This window comes from Delphinapterus leucas, chromosome 5, assembly GCF_059928025.1.
Source record: "Delphinapterus leucas isolate spDelLeu-1000000601 "Yukka" chromosome 5, BTC_Dleu_Yukka2, whole genome shotgun sequence".
NCBI lineage: Eukaryota > Metazoa > Chordata > Mammalia > Artiodactyla > Monodontidae > Delphinapterus > Delphinapterus leucas.
In genome coordinates this window covers 92,874,876-92,895,510 of record NC_143133.1, presented here as the reverse complement: position 1 = coordinate 92,895,510, position 20,635 = coordinate 92,874,876, and the positions used below count along the sequence as shown (strand labels likewise).

Genomic DNA, 20,635 nt, shown 5'->3' with positions numbered 1-20,635 from the left:
ACCACCACCACCATCACCACTATCACCACCGTCACCATCATCACCACCACAACCACACTGTATTTACTAATTAGCTGGGTGTCTGTCTTTACTTTCTCTTTCTCATTCCCCAGAATATCAAGTCTTTGAAGTCAGAAAATGAGTAGTTTTATTCATCCTGTAACCCCAGCACCTAGCACAGTTCCTAGCCCATGGTTACCATGCAATAAATACTTGAAGGAATAAAGGACTCACAGGCTTGGTTTGACTGACAGCCAACCAAAGGAGATATTTTGCATGAAGACATCAGTCAACACCTGTTTACACAGAATGTGCAATACATGATGTGAATTTGTCTCTGTAGACTTGACTCTCTAACACAAAGCAAAACGAAAAGTTTAAATTTTCCGCTTTGAAAACCTCTAACCTTCGCGTGACAGATGTGGCCAGGAGCACTGGTATAGGCTAGTTCTGCTCTGCCTGCAGTTCTCTAACGGGAGGTATGACTGTGTCTCCTTCTCGCTCACTTCCCGCCCGGACCTTTGTTCTCCCCACCTTCTACCCCACTGCGGCATGCTCCTGTATGTGGGAGCTGATTTCATCTCAGTATCCTTTGTCAAAGTTCTCTTTTGTCTGGTGGTTGATACCGTATCAGTTACTTCAGGGCAAGCCCAGAGCTCTGCAAGTCACCCTGGCCACTATTTATTGCCACATCCAGTTCCACAAAGCTTGTGCCAGCAGAGGACTCCAGTAGGTTTTGATGGCCCGTTCTCCCTCATGCATAATTGTGTTTTAAAACTCATGCAGCTGAATGGGCTGTTTTGGTGTCCAGGGTTTGAGGACTGGGGATTTCTTTTTACTGTTTACTGCAGCAGCCATTCAGTGCTACTCCTACTCTGTAACTCTCCTCACTTGAAATTTGCCTCTCTCCCACTTTTGACTTTGCAAAATCCACAGAAACAGGCAAACTCTGGTCTCGGAGCAGGGCTGACCCTTTGGTAGATAAAACTGGCAGAAAGCTTGAGTTTGTCGAAACTAGAAGAAATATACCACTGGGAAAACAGTTTATGCACAAAGCAACGAATACTTCCTTTATTTTCATAGTCCCACGGGAGATGTACAGAGAGTGGGTGGGAAAGGTCTGAATTTGTCAGTTTGCTGGGGTGGGTTGAGAAGAAATTTGGGGTACTTTCCGTGGTTCATAAAACACAAGGTTTCATACTCAGGAAATTGCCAAGAGGTCTGCTTTATCTTCTTTCCTAATTACAAACTAGAAGCGTTGACTTTCCAACATCCCAAAATCCCCCAAGTGAATCAAACAGAAGCAATGGTAGGTCTTCCAAACCGAGCCAGAGGATAACAGCTAACATTTATTGAGCACTTAAGGTATGGCAAGCTCTGTGCTATGTGCTTTACCTAAACTGACTTGCTGAAGCCTCACACCTATCTGAATCTGAAGTATTAAATGCTATTGCCACGCTGGCTTTACAGATAAGGAAATCAAGTTACAGAAAGGTTAAGTAACTTGAATGCTCACATGTCACAATTATGAGTGGTGGGCAGGAAACAAGCCTGGGGAGCTTTATATATCACTGGACTCCCATAATCAGAGAATACATTTGACGAGATCACACTGATTTCAGTGAGCGTTTCCCTTGAAGATATCCAAGGCCAGTCTTAGAGTTACTAACACTGTGAAGTACTAAAATAAGTCTCATTTATTTACTCTACAAATGCTCATTGAACACGTTCTATCTGCCACTTGCTGGGCAAGGCTATGCCATTGTAATTACTAGTAACTATTTCTGATTGAATTAAATCCTTCATGTGCTTTATTTCATTTAATCCTCACAACTCTTTCAGGTAGGTTTTGTTATTATCAGGTAAAGAATTGATGTTGTAGGGTATACAGAAGTAGAAATATGACACTGTACACATGAAACTTATATAAGTCAATGTTACCTCAATTAAAAAATTAATTAAAAAAAGAATGGCGGTGTAAAGAAGTATTTGTCAAATATGTGCTTCTATAATCACTGCCATCATGGGTAGTGGAGTCAGGATTTGGACCCAGTTTGATCTGACCCCAAAACCAATGAGTTAAAGGCAAAGTAAAATTGTAGAAATTGGAGGTTAGCAATATGACGTGAAATTAGGGAAATGGAAAAAGAGGATAGATACATAGAAGAAAAGTCTGAATTCTACTATTTAAACATTTCCCTCAATATGCCCTGTTATAGCTCCTCATGAGCAAACACCCTGTCACTCTAAGATGAGGTGTACAGAACTGCCTTCTGCAGTTCACCAGTCACAGAGACCAGGACTCCTTCCAGCTTGCTCGTTGTCTCCTCTTCACAGTCTTCCAGGGACTAAACTTAGTGCATAACGAGATGACTTGAATGTACTCAGCCAGGTGATCCCTGGAAGAGTTAATATACATTTCATGTAAATGCAGAAGGTGCCAGGAATCGTGAGAAACAGAGGATTAAATTAAATGATCCATATGGTCCATTAAGAAGGGTTTTTCAGCAACAGTAAGATGCCTGGACCGTGACAAACATTCTATAGACAATGAACATGTTTCTGAACAATTCATAATTGTCCCAGTTATTCTGAAACAATTAAAATAGGTTTTGCCTTTGGGACACAGAGCCATGGGGTCCACTTTGAACTCGACCTGCCACCTTGTGGAAATTGGAGGCAATTAAAAAACATGGCCCTTGAATAATACACTAATAATATGATCTGGGCTAACATTTTTTGAGGGCTTACCATAGGCTAAGCACTACACTAACCATCTTTTTCTTTTTTCTTTTTAAATTGAAGACCTTTATTAACAGGTGCTTGCAGTTTGTTGACTTTTTTGAAAAAATCAAGCTGTAAACTTTTATTACAAATTAAAAATGAGATTCTTAAAAATCTCAACTTGACCAGATATGAAACAATTTAAAAACCTTTAAAGATGTATTGAGAAAAACCAGGCTTTTTTTAAAAAAAAAAAACAAAACACGTTTGTCATTACTACAAAGAGACGTCTTTAGGTAAAAATAATAAAAACCCCATGCTGCATAGGTAACGCAGATCGTTCTAGTTATCCGGTCAACAGGCAAAAAACAAGCACTTTAGTCTTTAGCTCCAATCTTTTGTTCATTTCTTATTGCTGGAATTTCATATTCATTTCTTCGTGTTGGATGACTAAACCGGATGATGGTAGAGATGGTAAGCCAGCATTTTTACTCAGCCCCGCCCTGCTCAGCCTCGGGAGCGGACGCATTCTCAGCTGGTAGATCTGCTGCTTTTGTCTCTTTGCCACCTTGTGGTTTAGGGTTTTCTGGGCGTCTGCGTCGGTAATTGAAGTTGCGGCGGTACCAACGTTGAGGGGGCGGCTGACCTCGGGTCTTATCTCCTCGATTTTCCATATCCTCTTCACTGCCGTCCTCTCTGCGCTGTGTTTGGCGAGGAGGGCCCCTGCGGAACGGTGGTCTATAACCCCGATACATATTCTGTGTCACTGGTCTACCTTGTTCTCCTGCACCCTGGTTGTCCGCACCCTCCATCACCTCTCTCTGCACGGGAGGGTTGGAACGCTGTGCTCGACGCCCATAGGGTCTCCGCATGCAGTAAGGTGGGCGCCTGCGCCTGCGGTAGGGCCGGCGCTGTCGGGCCTGGCCTTCGGAGACACTCTCGGATCCCTCCGCCTTTTCCCCACTCTCACTCTTCTGGTACTTCTGCTGGAGGTTGCGTGGAGGACCGCTGCGACGTGGAGGACCGCTGCGACGTGGAGGACCGCTGCGACGTGGAGGACCGCTGCGACGTGGAGGACCGCTGCGACGTGGAGAGCGGCTCTAGTGGTCGCGGTCTGCGGCACGTTTACTGCCTGCGCTGGAACCGCTCCAGGGCCTGCATCGTTTGCTGCTTCGCACCCTCTTCTCCTTCAGCGACATCGGACTCCACGGTCTCCCCACCTCCTACACCGCGAAGGTGCCTCCTGGGGTTCTTCTTCTTTATGGCAGTCCGGTGAACAAATGCATCTTCCTCGGTGTCATTCCTGTTGATGAAACCACACCCGTTTCTCACACTGAACCATTTTGCTGTTCCCAAAACCTTCGATGCGATGGTCTTTTCGTCTCCGCCGGCAGGCGCCGCCGGTGTGAGGCCGCCCGGGCCGCCGCGCCCGGCGCCGCCGCTGCCCGTCGTGCGGGGCTTGGGGTCGGCAGCGCTGAAGGCGGGGGGCGGCGGGCGGCTGCCGGGTCTCGGCCTCGCTGCTTGTGGCTGCGGCGACGGTGACTGGGGCCCCCTGCGGCAGCTGCGGCTCCTCCCGGGCTGGGACGGTAACCAGGCCGGCGGCAGCGGTGAGGCCGCTCGGGGCTCTCTGGGGTCCGCTCTCCGCTCCCGCTCCCGATAGAACTCTGTGCTAACCACCTTTTAAATGTTTTCTTGTTTAATGATCAAAATAACTTTATGAGATAGGAACTACCACTGTCCCCATTTTAAGGGTGAGGAAGAGGTGACTTAGCAAGGTCAAGTAATTTGCCTACAGTCACAGATCTGGGCAGCATGACCTCAGGGCCCGTGCACTAAACCACGCACTGTCCTGTGCCCATTCTCATGTAGTATTTAAACATTTAAATAAATATTGCAGTTCTTGGGAAGGGTCAGTAACAACCTGCCATCTTGAGATAACCACGTTCCATCAGAATCATCAGAAACATACTTTCAGCAGCTACCAGCTGGCCCAATGCATAGGAGGTAAGAAGGATGAGAGTAGAGGGGTTGGAGGAGAGCTTTCCTTGGAGTCTTTCCTTATCTCAAAGTTCCTTTCTCTTTGCAGGGTTCTGTCCAGTGATCACCACTCCCTTCATGTTCTTATGTTTCTTCATACTCACTCATGCACAAATACCATCTGACCTAGATCCTACACCTTGGTTTTCCCGCTGTGTAACCTTGGGCTAGTATCCTAACCTTTCTGAGCCTCATTTTCCTCATCTGTAAATGGCGATAACACTGACACATATAACCATGCTCTGAGAATAAATGAGATCTAAAATATCTAGCATAGTACTCAGCACACAGTAAGTCCTTGATTCATATATACAACAAACAATGATAATTTTACTATCAATTCTACATCACGTTTGAATAGCATTCAATACTTTTCACAGTAGCTCCAAGCATTATTTCCTGTGCTCCTTACATCAACCTGTTTGGTGCAAAGGGCAGGAAAGATCTACAACCCCACTTTACAAATAATTGTCATTAAGATTTGTCATGTACCTACTCTGACTAGGGAACTGGACTAGGAATTTAGAGATGTATAACATTTACATTGACTTTCACAATGGTTTAGTAGGTATCCTTTTTTATGACAAGGTACACAGTGAATCCCTGGTGAGATAACAGAAAACATATATATTGGTCTCTGCCCCTCATTCATGGCACAGGACCCTTAAAACCCTTGTAATTTCCTAAGTGGTAAGAGCATTAGGAGTATCTTTTGACCTAATATTTGGTCTTTGCTAAGGAGGCGACTCTGGGTGGCTCCTGGACGAGGGCTGGTCATTGGAAAGACAAAGCCATGATTAGAAGCTTGGAATTTTCAGCCCTGCCCCTCGTTTTCTTGAGAAGGGAAAAGGGCTGAAAATGGAGTTAATGATCGCTCAAGCCTACGTGATGAAGCTTCTATGAAACTCCAATAGTCTGGGGTTCGGAGAGCTTCCGGGCTGGTGAACACATGGAGGTGCTGGGCAGGGGGATGGAGGGGGGTGGGCCTGGATGGGGCATGGAAGCTCCACACCTCTTCCCACCCACCTTGCCCTACACATCCCTTCCATCTAGACGTTAATCTGTATCCTTTACCATATTCTTTTATTATAAACTGCTAAACGTAAGTAAAGGTTTCCCTGAGTTCTGTGAAGCACTCTTAACAAATTAGTCATACCCAAGGTGGAGGTTGATGGAAACTCCAATCTTTAGCCAGTCAGTCAGAAGCACAGGTGACAACCTTGACTGGTACCTGAAGAGGGGGGTAGTCTTATAGGACTGAGCCCTTAACCTATGGGGTTTGCTAGCACCAGGTAGACAGTGTCAGAATTGAGCTGAATTGCAGGACATCCAGCTGGTATCAGAGCATTGCTTCTTGGTGTGGGACCCACTCGCCATCTTCATCTCCACCCCAACCGCTGCCCAACATGGGAAATTGGTGATCAGAACCCGTTAAAGAGAAAAACCCAAGGCCTTCCTAGTTTTGTGTTTTTCATGTTACACTCTGCCCCTTACTGACTGGAGATGAAGGCTACTTCTGTAGCCATAGTGGGGCACCATCACTTCAAGAAGCACAAAGGGAAGGGATCCAGATAAAATGATGCTTCCCCTACTTCCCCCAGGGCAATCTTGTGGCCTCCTAGAAATTATACTTATGAATATATGACTTACACAATGGAGTGATATGTAGCAGTCAAAATAAATAAAATACATGACATGCAATGCTATAGATAAGTGCCTTTTACATGCCAAGCACTTTCTAAACACTAGGGATATAGCAGTGAATGCAACAGACAAAAATCCCTGCATTCCAATAACTAAGTTCTAGGGTTGAAAAGAACAGTGGCCTTGGAGTGGGATAAATTCTAAGGCAAAATCGTGGTTAATAGCCTGGACACTGTGAGTTGGGCTGCTTGGGTTTAAATCTTGGCTCTTCCAATGGGCAAGTTACTTAATTTCTCTAAGCTTCCATTCCTGTATCTGTGAGTTAACGCCTACATTGGAAAGTTCCTTGAGGATGAATGATTTATCATATACTACACTGTTTAACATAGTGCCTGATATACAGTAAGCACTCAATGAGTATTAGCAATGATTTATTGCTTGGTGAGACACTTACTTACCAAATCACTTAAGCCAAAATCGTGAGGGTATACTTGACACCTGACCCTTTTGATTATTGTGTTCTGTCAATTTTACCTCCTAAATACTTCTTGAGTGTGTATATTCCCCCCCCCCCTTTTCTCCCTTGCCATTATCTTAGCTCAGACTGACGCGTCTAGTATTGATTAGAAAATTAATTTGCCAAGTGGGCTCCCTGCCTTTAGCTTTCTTCTCCCACACATGCCTCTTCCCTGATCAAAAATTTGACCAAAAAATCATTTCCCTGATTGAAATCCTCCTTGAATGCTCCTTCCATGACTCTCCCTTGCTCGTAAACTCTTTAGCATGGTCTGTGAGACCTTCATAATCTAGCCCCTGCCTATCACTGGTCACCTCCCCTTGTACTCTAAGCCTCCACCACATTGGTCTCTCTCCCTAAACAGATTTTAAGCTCTTTGGGCAAAGGAAACGAGTCTTCGTTCCTCTGGTGTACCCAACACTTAATTTAGCACGGGGTGTGTCACATGGTAGGTGAACTGAAGTCTATTGAAGAATGGTTGCAATGCTGTCATGATCATTTTGATGTTGCTTGGTGATAATAAATGAAAACATGGTAACTGAACACTTGCCATGTCCAGGCACAGGGCTAAGTGCTTCACAGGCATCATTTCACTTAATCTTTTTTTTTAAAAAAAACAAACCTATGAGAGAGGTAAGTGCTGTTAAGATGAGAAAACTTTGGTTTAGCAGGGTTTCGTAGTTCCCAGCATCACAGAGTGGTAAATGGTAGGGCAGGATGTCAAAACCTGGTATGTGGATTCTAAATCCCTGTGCTTTGTTCCCATATGCATTTTGGAAATCTCAGAATGAGAAATAACTTCTCCATCTTTCTGCAAGGTCTCAGAGATGTTGACCAGTGGAATCCACTGATTAAAAGTTCTGGACGTCACTGTTTCTCATACAGCTATCATTTCTATTTTAGTTCAGACTAATAACTCCAACTAGAATTTTTTACCTTATATATTTCCTTTTAGTCTAGGTATTTCATCCTAGGTCCCTTTCAAAGGTAACATGAAAGATTTGTTGAAATGTGTAGTTTTGCCGACTTATTTTAGAGGAAAAGCATATCTTAGAAACTTGATTCTAAACACCCCTTCTGGGAAAGTAGTATTTAACATGAAACAACCACAATTCATGCTTGCCATTCAGATGGGCAATGGTTAGATCAGTAGTTCAGCAGATGTTTTCTGAAATAAATTATTATGCATTGCCACTGCTCTAGCTTGATCAGACGAGAAAGGGGAAGCCAGGAGTACATACATCTTCGTTTTTATTCCTTTCTTAAGGATGAATGTGATTAATAAGACGGTAGACAAATGGAAGCAGCAACAGCTTTATAACCAAAACATGTTTTAAAATATCATTAGTTGTCAGTGCCAGGTACCAAACAATGCTGGTTGATGATAACAACAGATTACATTTTACAGAGGAGGCAAGAACTTGTATTACACTGTTTTGCATTTTATGTTTTAGAACTGAACAAAGAGTCTCACTTCCAAAGCAGAAATATAATTTGGATAGTATTAGCTGATCCTTAATGTCATTTAAAAATTTCATTTATAAACGGCTACATTATGATGAGATGTTCTACGATAATAATCACTTTGTTGTTGTTGTTATTATGGAACAATGAAAATCTCTATTAGGAAAACAGGTTGCTCTTGACACTTGCTTGTACTTGTAAATACTGCGAGAAAGAAGTAATTAGAGCTGTGGGAAAAGTCCGTCATGGGAGCAGGCAGCCTTTAGAAATGACATTCTTGACTCAGTCATCTCCTCCACAGATCTTTACGAGTGTGACTGCATAGTCTCCAGAAGTATCTGACTGTAAGGGACAGGACCGATGGAGAGAAGGACAGACATGGCGTAAATAATGAGGGGACCATGAATGAATCAAACTGCACAGCACTAGGGGATTCACTGGCGTGTAAGGCTCATGACCTGTACCATTTAGTGAAATGCACCTGTAATTCCATCACCCATTCACACCTGAGTGTAATCCTGTTCCAGCCTAGCATCTTCTTTATAATATATGATGTTTAAATTCTTCCTGATATACTGCAATTAAATTTCAATTTGGGTTTAAAAAAAATGAGTGCATCAATTACCTAATATTACATAATCTTATTTTTCTCACAAAACTTTAGGGAATTATAGTTTTAATAATATTTATATTAGTATTTATCTAACACTTGCTCTTCTAAGGGTTAACTCCTTTAACCCTTATAATAATTCTGTACAGTAGATACCATAGTAGCTCCACCTAACAGATAAGTAAAACGAGAAAAACAGAGGTTGGGAAATTTGCCCCAAACTATATAGAGAATAAATGCAGAGGGAGGATTCGAACCCAGTTAACCTGGCTCCTTAACACCAAACTATACTTCCTGACTTAAGAAAGTGAAATGAACTACATTCCCACAGAGTATGTTTCCCAGTTCCTTTTGCCTAGGCTAGCCAAAAAAGGATCTTGGTTCAGAAAAGATACCAGGTGAGATTGAGGCTTACAGTACAAGATGCCACGTTTGTTATGAGTCTGGGAGTTAGAAACCTGGGAGTCATCCTCGACTCCTTCCCTTCCTTTCTCCTCACACCAAGATGTTCATACCAAGTCCCTTAAGTTTTAACTCCTAGATATCTTTTGAGTCTTTGCTCTTTCCTCCTTTTGTATTACCAGTAGCTTTGCATCACTATTTTGTGTTACAGTCAGAGCTACTCTAATATGACGAATATAGTAACTCATCACCCCACATACCTTCTATCTTATGTCCAATTCATTCTCCACAGTCACAGGGATCTTTTCTAAATATACTTCTGGTCATGACACTATGTGCTTAAAATTTAAACACTTCACTGGCCTCCCATCGCTCTTAAGCAAGACAAAATCCTTAGACATTGTCAGAAAAAGTCCTGAATGATCTGGTCCCGCCAGCCTCAATTTTCATTAATGTTTCCTCCACCACGAGATCTTTCCACTTGCAATTCCTTCTGTTAGAAGGCTCTGCTGACCTCTGACCCCCACAGCCTTCGCCTTGTTAAGTCTAGTCATTTTTAGATCTGAATCATAACCTTCCTATAGGTCAAATCCTCCTGTTATGTGATCTTATAGCACAATCTCCTTTACATTGAACATGGTTGTAATTTTACATTTATTTCTAATTCCATAAGGACAGAAAACTTTTTTCTTTACTTATAATTGTAATCCTGAACCTGGCACATAATATACATTCAGTAAATATTTTAAATGGAATGAATGGAATACGAATTCTGTGATCTCAAGTCTTCCTTTCAACTGAATGCATATTGCCACTCAGATTTTATTTTTCCATATTCCCAAGGTAGACTCCTAATCAATCAAGTGCCTCATTAATTCTTATCCTTCTACTTCTCATCATATATATGTTTCTAGAGCATTCCCCTTTGAGACCCTATTGACCGGCATAGCACCTGGCTCACGCGAAGCACTTAACACATGCTTATTCACCTGAAAGGCAAGCTCAAGACCCATTTCCCAAGAAATATTCCCTATCTAATCCCAAACGTCTTTTTTTTTTTTTTTTTTTTTTTTTTTGCGGTACGCGGGCCTCTGACTGTTGTGGCCTCTCCCGTTGCGGAGCACAGGCTCCGGACGCGCAGGCTCAATGGCCACGGCTCACGGGCCCAGCCGCTCTGCGGCATGTGGGATCTTCCCAGACCGGGGCACGAATCCATGTCGCCTGCATCGGCAGGCAGACTCTCAACCACTGCGCCACCAGGGAAGCCCCATATTATTTCTTTATGTCAGCCACTTAATTCTCTCTTTTTAAAAAAAATTTTTTTTGCATTTATAATCTCACGTTTTAGTATGTACTATCAATAAGAAATATTATTAGGCAGAATACTGTGGTAACTCATATTATTATCTTGTAATTGTTTTATTTATGCCCACCTCAGTCTCCACATAGATTATGAATTAATTGAGCGTAGCTATTATATTTTCCTTTAAAGACCCTGGAATTATGCTATTTATTAAATAGGTACTCAACTTGTTGATAAAGGAAATCTACCAAAAACTGTAATTTCATCCAATCTTTAAATTAAGATCCTATTATTAAGAAATACAGATTTGTTCTCACCTACTCTCTTCCTCTTCTCCTCCCCTCCAGTCATCATTTGAGAAAGGTGTTAATGAGCAGAGAAATGTCTCAATTAAAGGCGGAAGGAAGAGGAACCCAAGGCTGAGATGATATACAAAATGGAACTCTAGCTCCTGAATTACAGAATTTTAACCATCGAAAACATCCTATTCGTCAGTCTTGAAAACGTAATGAGATTACTTGATAATGTATGTTAGGTGACAGAAGTGAAGAAACCTTAGATAATTTTACACTGAACTCTGCAGCAATGGATTTCTCTTTTCTGTCAAGATACACGTTGCTTAAATGCTTCCTAATACAATAAGCCTCAATTACCCAGACCATGGAGGGGGGCAGGGAGAGCTACCAGTTAACTGAATTTCCTAGTTTGCCAAGGGTGAACTGACGGCTTTCTTCGTGTTTCAACCTTGTTACTGGCAATCTTTATAAAACATACGCCTCTCCTTTTCTGCCTTGGTAAAAACAATTTGGTTAACGTTATTGTATCTTTCTCTGTTGACTGAAACTATTGTAATGTGTCAGATCGATTCAAATTTCGTTGAGTATGAGCAGTTGATGGAATCTGTCTGTGCTAAGCCCCAGGCACAGCCTGACAGCTGCCTTTTGGAATAAGTTTTCTATTTCAACTTAGGCATGCATCTTTTCCTGCAAAGGTTTAGTGCAAAAACAACAGCTCTCATTAAAAACAAAAACCAAAAAACAAACGATTTTGGTGAATGAATCTAGTTGACTAACTGAGGTGCAGTGGAAGTCAACTGGTAATATTTACATCTGTCTCAGCAATCCTACCAACCCATGAGAACTTATCCCTCAGATACACTTGTACCTTATGAAATTGTATATGCGTATTGCAGCGTTGTTTATAATAGCAAGAAACTTGAAACATCTGTTGATGTGGTAGGTACAAATATACAAATAATGGAATGATATGCAGCTGTTAAAAGGAATGAGAAAGCTTCCTATATCCTGAAATAAAAAGAACTCCAAGGTGCAGAACGATGTTATCTTTTGAGTCAAACAAAGAAGAAATTTAAAATACGTACTTTTCTTCTATTGTCAGAAAGAAAAACTGAAATAAATTAAAATACTGCAATATAAAAAATAGGTTAAGCAACTTGCATATGCAATTCACAAAAGAAGAAAAATTAGTGGCCACTAAACCTGAAAAAAATGCTGAGTGTCTTTTATGTGCCTGGGATTTTAGAGCTGAAAAATAATCACTGTCTTTAAGGGATATTTTGTTATTACTCTTTTAAACTCAGGAAACACATTTACACACTGACAAGAGAGAGAAACCTAAGTCACATATCTCCATGTTTTGAGAATTATAAGGGAAAAAGGATGGGTAGAGAGAGGCATGATATGTTTTGCTATTTTTAAGAAGAGACTTACTTCAATTGCTGAATGTAGGGAATAGCCATACTGCTTCTTAAACTCTGCTCGAATGTCCAAAAGGTCAATTTCTGATCTGGAAACCATTATTCGGTTCAGAGTAAACTCATCAGTCCCAGCGCCCTGTTGAGAAATGCAAGTGTCCACAATACCAATCTCATTGGTCACAAAACAACACATAGAACTATATTTACAGGACATAGATAATGGTTCACAAAATATTCAACCACAGTGACTCTCCTTCACTCATTTTTCATCAAACATCAACATTCATTTATTCAAGAAATATTTATTGAGCACTTTGTGCCATCACATTGTCAAATGCTGAAAACAGAGATGAGATGCCCCGGTTAAACTTCCAATTTTGTAAAGGATACAGGCGAGAAAATGGGCCATGACAATAAAACCTGACATATGGGAACGACTGGGTACTATGGGAGCATATGCTCGGGAGGCCTAAGATAGATCAAAGATTAGGAAAGGTCTGTTTGAGAAAGTGGTATTTAAGCTGGGGCCTAAATAATCAGCCAGGGGAAGAAGGAATGGAGTTCTTACAGAGAGGAAAACAAGTGTTCCTACACAGGAAACAGCATGTGTGATGGTTTAGGGCAAGAACATAAATAATCAGAAGGAACAGCAAGAAATATGTCTAGAAAGGCCAGACTTTGTAAACCGTGAAATGAAATTCGACTTTATCCCAAGTGTGAAGAACTACTGCAATCTGTTAAACATGAGTGTTGAGATCAGATCAGATTTGTGGTTTCAGAAAATTCCTTTGACGGCAACAGTATGAAGAATGGACTGCAGGGCAAGGGTGGGATGAAGATAACAGAATAAGACTAGAAGCTTTGGGACCCATCCAGAGATGATTACATAACCAGAGAGAGAAGGGGAGAGACAGAGAGACAGAGACAGAGACAGAGAGATGATGATGGCCTGACCTAGAATAATGGCAGTAGGGATGGAGAAAATGGATAGATTGAAGAGATGCTCATAAAGGCTGATTGACAAAACTTAATGATATATCATCTGAGGAGAATGAAGGAGAGGGAAGTGTAACATTTCTCGCTGAACGGTTAGGTGAATATTGACACTATTCATTTATTCATTCATTCAACAAATGCTTATTGAGCACCTCCTATGTGCCAGACACTGTGCCATGTGCTGTGCATATGGTAGTGAACGACACAGATGATATCTCTGTTCTCATGCAGTTTACGTTCTAATAGATGGAGATGGACAGTAAAGACAATGAACAAGTTGCTCAGGTACATGGTAGTAAGAATGATGGGATGGAGTGTGAGTGAAAGGAAGCCAGCTGACTGGTGTAGTGAGGGAAGGCCTCTCCCAGGAGGTGACATTTGAGCTGAGACCTCAGAGATGAGAAGGAGACAGCCATAGGCAGAGCTGGAGAGAGGATGACACATGCAAAGACCCTGACATGGGAAGAGGCTCAGCACAGTCAAGAAACAGAAAGAAGGCTGTGGCTGATGCCTTGTTCCTACAAGGCTGGGGAGGAAAGGCATAACTTCAGCGACTTGGGCAAGGCTAGTTCCTGCTGGGGTTATCCACTGAGATGACTGAATGCAGGATGGGGGGCAAGACTGGGGTGGGAGGTGAGGTGAGGAAAATGATGTGTTTACTTTGGACACAGCTTTGTAGGAGCACGTGGACTTCCACAGGAAATGTCCAGGAAGAAACCGAAGTAAGCACCTTCTATGTGCCAGGCTCAGTATGAGGGTCTAAAGACATAAAAGAGCAAGAAAACCTCCTGAACAGATTCCTGGAGCTCCCCATCCAGCAGTGGCAGCAGACGAGAAAACACAGGGTTTCTGTATCATGAAAGGCCGCTGACGCAGTTTCGTTTAAGTAAGGCAGCTTGAGAGGCTACTGGCTCACGCTGGAGGTCTGTCATCCTAAAACAAGTTGACTGCCCACATTACGGTGAAGTGGGGGAAATGATTTACTCAACACTTCAGTGTGCCTACGCCTGTAATGATTAGGATACTCATTAACAACCAATGAGCCAAATTAGTAGACACATTAGCTACAGAAAAGAACTCATCAAGGTGGAAAAGAAATACGAAATTCCATCAACATTAAGCAATATTTTTACATTCTCCTTGAGGCAAGTTAAGAATATATATGAAATTTCCAGACCAACCTTCAAAGCCTGGTGCAGTCTTTTAGCTAAAAAGGCAGGCGTGTTCCTTGCACAACAGACTGTTATAAAAAAAGCAAAGTAATGTTCAGTTTCATTCAATGGAAATTGAGTTAATCTACAGTAATACGTTTTAAAAAAAATTTTTTTAAGTAACCATACCACTCTCCTCCCCATTCCTGGCTTTTCTTTAGAATGAAAGAGTGAATGAATACTTAACCTGAATTTCAAAGCCTTATAATGTCATATTTGCGTGGAACTTTAGCACAGTAATTATCCTTAGCCACAGGGAAAATAAAATTACCTGCCAAAGAAACTCTCACAGCCGCTGACTCATTTCCAGATCCCAGGCACACCAACACCTACGCTTACATTGATAACTCCCTGGGGTGTACCACTGCTCCGTTTCTAGCATCTTTGACCACTGATGAATAGCTTGGGTCTAAAGACTGCAGAGGTGTTGCTCCAAATAACACATTAGGTAAGCAAGGGCACTGCAGCTCAGTTTAAAACCAGTTTTTCCAATGGAAAGATTTTCTCTTAAATGACTGGATTAGAATTTATAGGTTGATTAATTACATTAGAAACCAGCACCTATAATCTAAATCCAGTCATCAAAAAAATACAATCTTTCAATTCTTTATTTTGAAATAACAAGTAAAGCAGAATAAGGAAAAGATCATAGGCAAAAACATAAGCAAATTAATTATCCTTTAAGTAAAGTGAAAACAGCCAGGACTAGAAAAGTCTGTAGGGAATAAATCTATTTATTGTAACACAATTATTTTTATCGTCTTACATCTGATCTCTAGGTAGGAATCTGACCCAAAGTGAAGGAATTTTATAATGAATTTTGGAGAACAGAACAAGAATAGTGACTTTCTCATGATGCCTTTCAGACTCCCTTAAGGAAAGCTAAAAGGCCTTTTGTGTAAGTGATTTAAGGGCAACAGAAAGAGAAATATATTAGAAACATGGAATCTGGGAGAAACATGAAAACAGTTATAGATTTGAAGCTGTCTGAGAAGAAATCAAGGATGCAAATTGATATTACCTGTTTTTTTCTCAAAGTAATGTTCGGCAAGCCTTAATCATTTGATTGAAAGTTTTATGCCCACTTTTAAGCTATTAAGCTTTTCAATCATCTCCCTCACCCCAGACTAAACTCAGAGAATCCTTTCTTTTCATAACCCTTTACCTTGTTCTCCGCTTTATGTTCTTAAACACACGATTTGTTCCTCAGGAATATCTGGGGAGATGGTGGCATATGCAGTATAAGGAAGCTTGCTTTAAGACCCAACCCCAGCAGGGAAACTGAGGGAAATTCCTAAAAATCAGGGAGTCCACTGAAGTTCATTATGATGACCCAGTGTTCACAGCTGCCCGCAGATGTTCTCTTGACCAAAATTTACTCAGGCCTCTCCCCTCCCCCACACAGGCCCCTGAACCCTAGCTTGGCCCCCAGCCTGAGCAGGTGCTGAAATGCAGAACGTGTCCCCTTTTCAGCTGGTCCTGAGAACCAGTTGACACAGCGAGACACATTTCCTGTCAACCCCCAACGATTATGCCGCCTTGCTTGTCCAACTTCCCTTTGAAAGTTTCTGCTGAGGTCTGTTTATCTCCTTCCCATAAAAGAAAAGCTTTTTCTGTTTGATTTTCAGACTCTTGTACATTTCTGAAACTCAACTATTCTCCCTATTGAAATAGTCTCTTTGAATAAAGCCTCTCCTTATCTAAGCCCAGATCTGACAGCTAGCAACCTTCCTACCATGCATTTCTAAGATGTTAGAACTCAGATGGTTTTTCACGTCAAAAGCTATGCGTTGACATACTGTATTAGAGTCCTTGTATATGAAATAGCCAGGACAGGCAGATCTATCAACACAGAAAGTACACTGGTAGTTGCCAAGGGCTGGGGGCTGGGGAGGAGTGGGGAGTGACTGTCAAGGGGCACAGGGTTTCTTTGGGGGCTGATGGAAATATCCTAAACTTAGACAGTGGTGACAGTTGCAAAACTCTGTTAAGACACTAAAAAGCACTGAATTGCACACTTTGGGTGAGTTTTATGGTACTTAAGTTATAGCTCAATAAAGATTAAAAAAACTGTTGTATTCCAATGGTAGACTGAAATAGAAAATGAAAGTGTGACATACCTTGAACTTTCAATTATAAGGTCTTTCTTTTACTTGAAAAAATAATGTATATTATAGCCCTAATTTAGTGCATAATTCAATGTCTATTTCCGAAAATGCTTCTTAGCTCAATGAAGTGGGAATTTGTACATCTCAATAAAGTTTTTCAAATATTACAGCAGGCAAGGTAAAAAGCAGCAAAATTGATGTAAAGATTAAAATATGAAATGGAGGGACTTCCCTGGTGGTCCAGTGGTAAAGAATCTGCCTTCCAATGCATGGGACATGGGTTCAATCCCTGGTCAGGGAACTATGATCCCACATGCCATGGGGCGACTAAGCCCGCATGCCACAACTACTGAGCCCATGCACTCTGGAGCCCGTGTGCCGCAACTGGACAAAGAAGACCCGCGCACCACAACTAGAGAGAAGCCCGCACGCTGCAGTGAAGAGCCTGCGTGCCACATCGAAAGATCCCACGTGCCGCAACTAAGACCCGATGCAGCCAAAAAAATTAAAACATAAAAAACAAATAAAAACCAAATAAATATTAAAAAAAAGAAATGGAAAAAAATTAACTGGCTATATCATTGCCACTGGAATATTCTCACAGCTAATTATGGAGGCTGATCTCTAATTCCTTTTTTTTTCTTCTTGGCCATGCCACGCTGTACGCCTGTGGGATTTTAGTTCCCCGAACAGGGATTGAACCTGTTCCCCCTGCAGTAAAAGTGCAGAGTCTTAAAGACTGCCAGGGAAGTCCCTGATGCATATTTTTTAATTGAAGAAGAAGCTTTTTTTTCCTTCTTGGCCTATCTTTTAGCAAATCAATCAGAGTCATATATTTTAAGCGGCATTTGGATCAACAGTCCTATTCTTGGCACTGAAGAGAGGCTCAGAAGTTAAATGAAATAACATATGTGGAGGAAACGCCCAGACTTTAGTGAGTGCTTGCTCCCTGGGATATTTTCTGCAATTTAAAATATCAATAGTTGAGCATGGACTGTGTGATATATGCAGGTTTCAGTCTCTTTACGCTGCAGCACATTGGAGGGGTTGGTTGACATCCTAGACTGTGGAGCCCAAATGTCTAGGTTAGAATTCCAGCCCTACCACACTTTCCCTGGGTAACTTGGGGAAGGAACTTAACCTTCTGGTGCCTCAGGTTTGCCACGGGGGGGGGGGGGGTAATAATAGTCCCTAATCATGGGATTGTTACGAGGCTTAAATGGGTTGGTACTTGTAAAGAGGTTAGCACAATGCTGAGCTAGGTGCCTGATAAGTGTTTATTTAAAAATACAATTTGAGGCACCCTAATGGGGAGTTCACCCTCCAGAGATGGTAATTAACATTTGAAAGATGAATCAGAGGCTCACCCCGGAGGAGGTTACCCTCAGACATCAGCTGTCTTTAACTCACCGTAGAAGCTATTAATTATCATGATGGACGTTAGATATGATTTTTCATCGGCGAAATGACAAGCTGTGTGGAGTACAGGTACTCCTACCCTGGCGTTAATGGAGAAGCAGCCTGGAGCAAGCCCAATAGCCACCCAACATTGGGTATTTAGGATGCTGAACAACTCAGGATTGTTCATAACAAGTTAGGATTGCTCTTTAGGCTTCTGAACAATCCTGTTTCTGGACGAGCACTTAGATTTTAATTGCCTGACTCTGACTAGAATGGTCACTGAATCCTGTCTTCCAAGAGTGTCTCATTTCTCTGAATGCAATCTTTCTTGCAAGGTGTTCTTTGGACTCCTAAAAGCACAGACTGCAGAGACCTGATTGAGAAGACAGATCAGCTTATATAACCGTGTTTTTGTCTGCTTGTTAATCCATGTGTCTCTCCAGGAACGGATTCAGTCTGTGACTTATTTTCTTTCTGATATTCCCTGTTTGCATCACCAAGAGGGAGGAGATCTGTAGTTCCGACCTGAGTTTAACTTCGGGAGGCCACTGCCAAAAATAACCAAATATGATGAATTACCAAATGGGCTTAGGTCTGTGTTTTCAACAGGCTCCATAAAAATGCCAGCAAGAATGTAATATTTTTATCTCTCAAGGAGTTGACGATCCAAACGTGGTAACAAGACAAATACAGAGTTAAAAGGCAAAGGAAGGCCTAAAAAGATATCTTCTTCCGGCATCCATTTAACAATATTTGTTGAGCATATTGTGTGTACCGTGGACGGTGCTGAGGTCTTTGAGAAGCATAAGGATGAAATCAGTCAGGATTCTGAGACGAAAAGAGCTAATCTTGAGATTTATTTAAAACAAGTGCAAAGTAACTCAGTTTATAAGCACTCAAGGGCTTACCTATGGCTAGCAGTAAGTCTTCAAAACGCCCAGACAATTCTCCTTTTATGCTGTCCTCGATGTCCTTCTGGCTGATATTTCTGTATTCATCAAATGCTAAAAAAAAACCCAGCACCACAAAAATATTTAAAGTATCCCAGTTGACCACACTTGAATATATTGTGGTTTTTGATTTGATAGGCAGCAAATCAGGTTATTAAGTGGCAAGCTCAAAAACTCCTTTAAAACATCAAAAACTCAGCACAGAAGTTTTTGTTTGTTTATTACTTTTAAAAAATGTCATCTGCAATAAAACCTGAACTTCATAGGCCATTTTCTTCAATGATCAATCTCTCTCTCTCTCTCTCCTCTCTTCCCTCCCCATTCCCAGGCTGTAAGCATTTAAAATAGCCTGAAAGGTTAACAGATAAATAATTTATCTAATAAGGTGGGCTACTTTTAAATTATAGCAGCACCTGGGAAACAATAATGTGGTCATGAGTCAAATATGTTTTAAATCTGCTAAAGAAATCTTAATTATGAAGATTTTGTGCCAAGTCAATCATTCCCTAAGGCAGCATGGCCTACTTCATACTTACTAGGAGGCATTCAAAGTACTTGACCAACATTTGCCCAAAAGCAAAACCTGTACATACGTCACCGAGCACGTAGGCATACTTTGTAAGCCAAGTATATTTTTTCCAAGTGAATTTCAAAAAAAGAAAATTTGGAGAGAGATCTAGGATTGTTTGGTCTTTATTTTTCAAACAAAGACTTCAATAAAGCAACTATAATATACTACTGCCATTGTTTTATAAAAAGGATGAAATTTTAATGGCCAAGTTTCCTCATTTTCCCATGAACTCGGCATAAGCGTAGTCATCACTGTGGTTGTTCTCTAGACCAGCACTGGGGAGCCACAGTCAGATGTCCCTAGTAAGTGGAGATTTGGGCTTCTGGGTGCCGTTGCTTCCAGAATGACTCAGAGAGATGCATGAGTGAAGGGGTGGGTGCTGAGGTGTTCCATGTAATAGTTGGTCTGATAAAAAGTGTTCCCCCTCACCCATGTACCTTCATATCAGAAAAAGCTAAATGTTAATCTGCATTAATGCATTAACAAAGACTCACCCACAATGCCTAGTTTTCCTGGAAAGTGGCTAACTAGGCAAGAGATGGGCTGGAAGCAGTGCCGTCAGGCTCCTCCATCCCACGGGAACACTCCTCTCTGCTCTCACCCCAGAGAGCTGCTCCTCTCTTCTCCCTGCCATCCCTCCCACCCCCACCCCCCAGGTTGTTTCCTGAAATGTTTGTACGTAAAAATGGGACAGGCCTTCACGATTTTTCACTTCGTTTTCCAGAACTATGTATGTTAAACCTTGAAATATTTGCCAAAACAATACAATGCAAAAAAGGATTGTAATGCGAGTCCATACTCAGTTTCAGTTGAGGAAAACTCCTGAAACAGAGGATCTCAGTGAACGTATCTTCATCTGTGCCCCATTTGTTCTCACCAGCATTATAGAGAATCTGTTAGACAAGGGAGAAGACTTAAATGTTATTACAGACCCAATTCTGTCTCTTTCTGAGGAGGTGGAATGAGAAGAGGGGCAAGTT

General features: G+C 41.6%; 1 protein-coding gene and 1 pseudogene across 4 annotated transcripts in view; both read right to left on the bottom strand.

Annotated features, from left to right (window-relative positions):
• Nucleotides 1-2,972: 2,972 nt before the first annotated feature.
• LOC149749182 (Y-box-binding protein 1 pseudogene) lies at nt 2,973-5,810 on the bottom strand (annotated as a pseudogene).
• A 2,346-nt stretch (nt 5,811-8,156) lies between these two features.
• Nucleotides 8,157-20,635, bottom strand: part of ANXA3 (annexin A3) — a 57,647-nt gene continuing 45,168 nt past the window's right edge. For 3 of the 4 annotated variants that reach the window (XM_089912103.1, XM_089912105.1, XM_089912104.1), the window contains 6 exons: nt 20,455-20,548; nt 19,043-19,138; nt 14,596-14,654; nt 12,432-12,554; nt 8,893-8,961; nt 8,157-8,728 (listed from right to left, as the gene is read on the bottom strand). In XM_089912103.1, coding sequence (XP_089768229.1) covers nt 8,669-8,728; nt 8,893-8,961; nt 12,432-12,554; nt 14,596-14,654; nt 19,043-19,138; nt 20,455-20,548 — 501 coding nt within the window. In that variant the 3' untranslated portion in view covers nt 8,157-8,668. The remainder of the gene's footprint in view (nt 8,729-8,892; nt 8,962-12,431; nt 12,555-14,595; nt 14,655-19,042; nt 19,139-20,454; nt 20,549-20,635) is intronic. The other variant, XM_022599372.3, reaches the window with a different exon arrangement.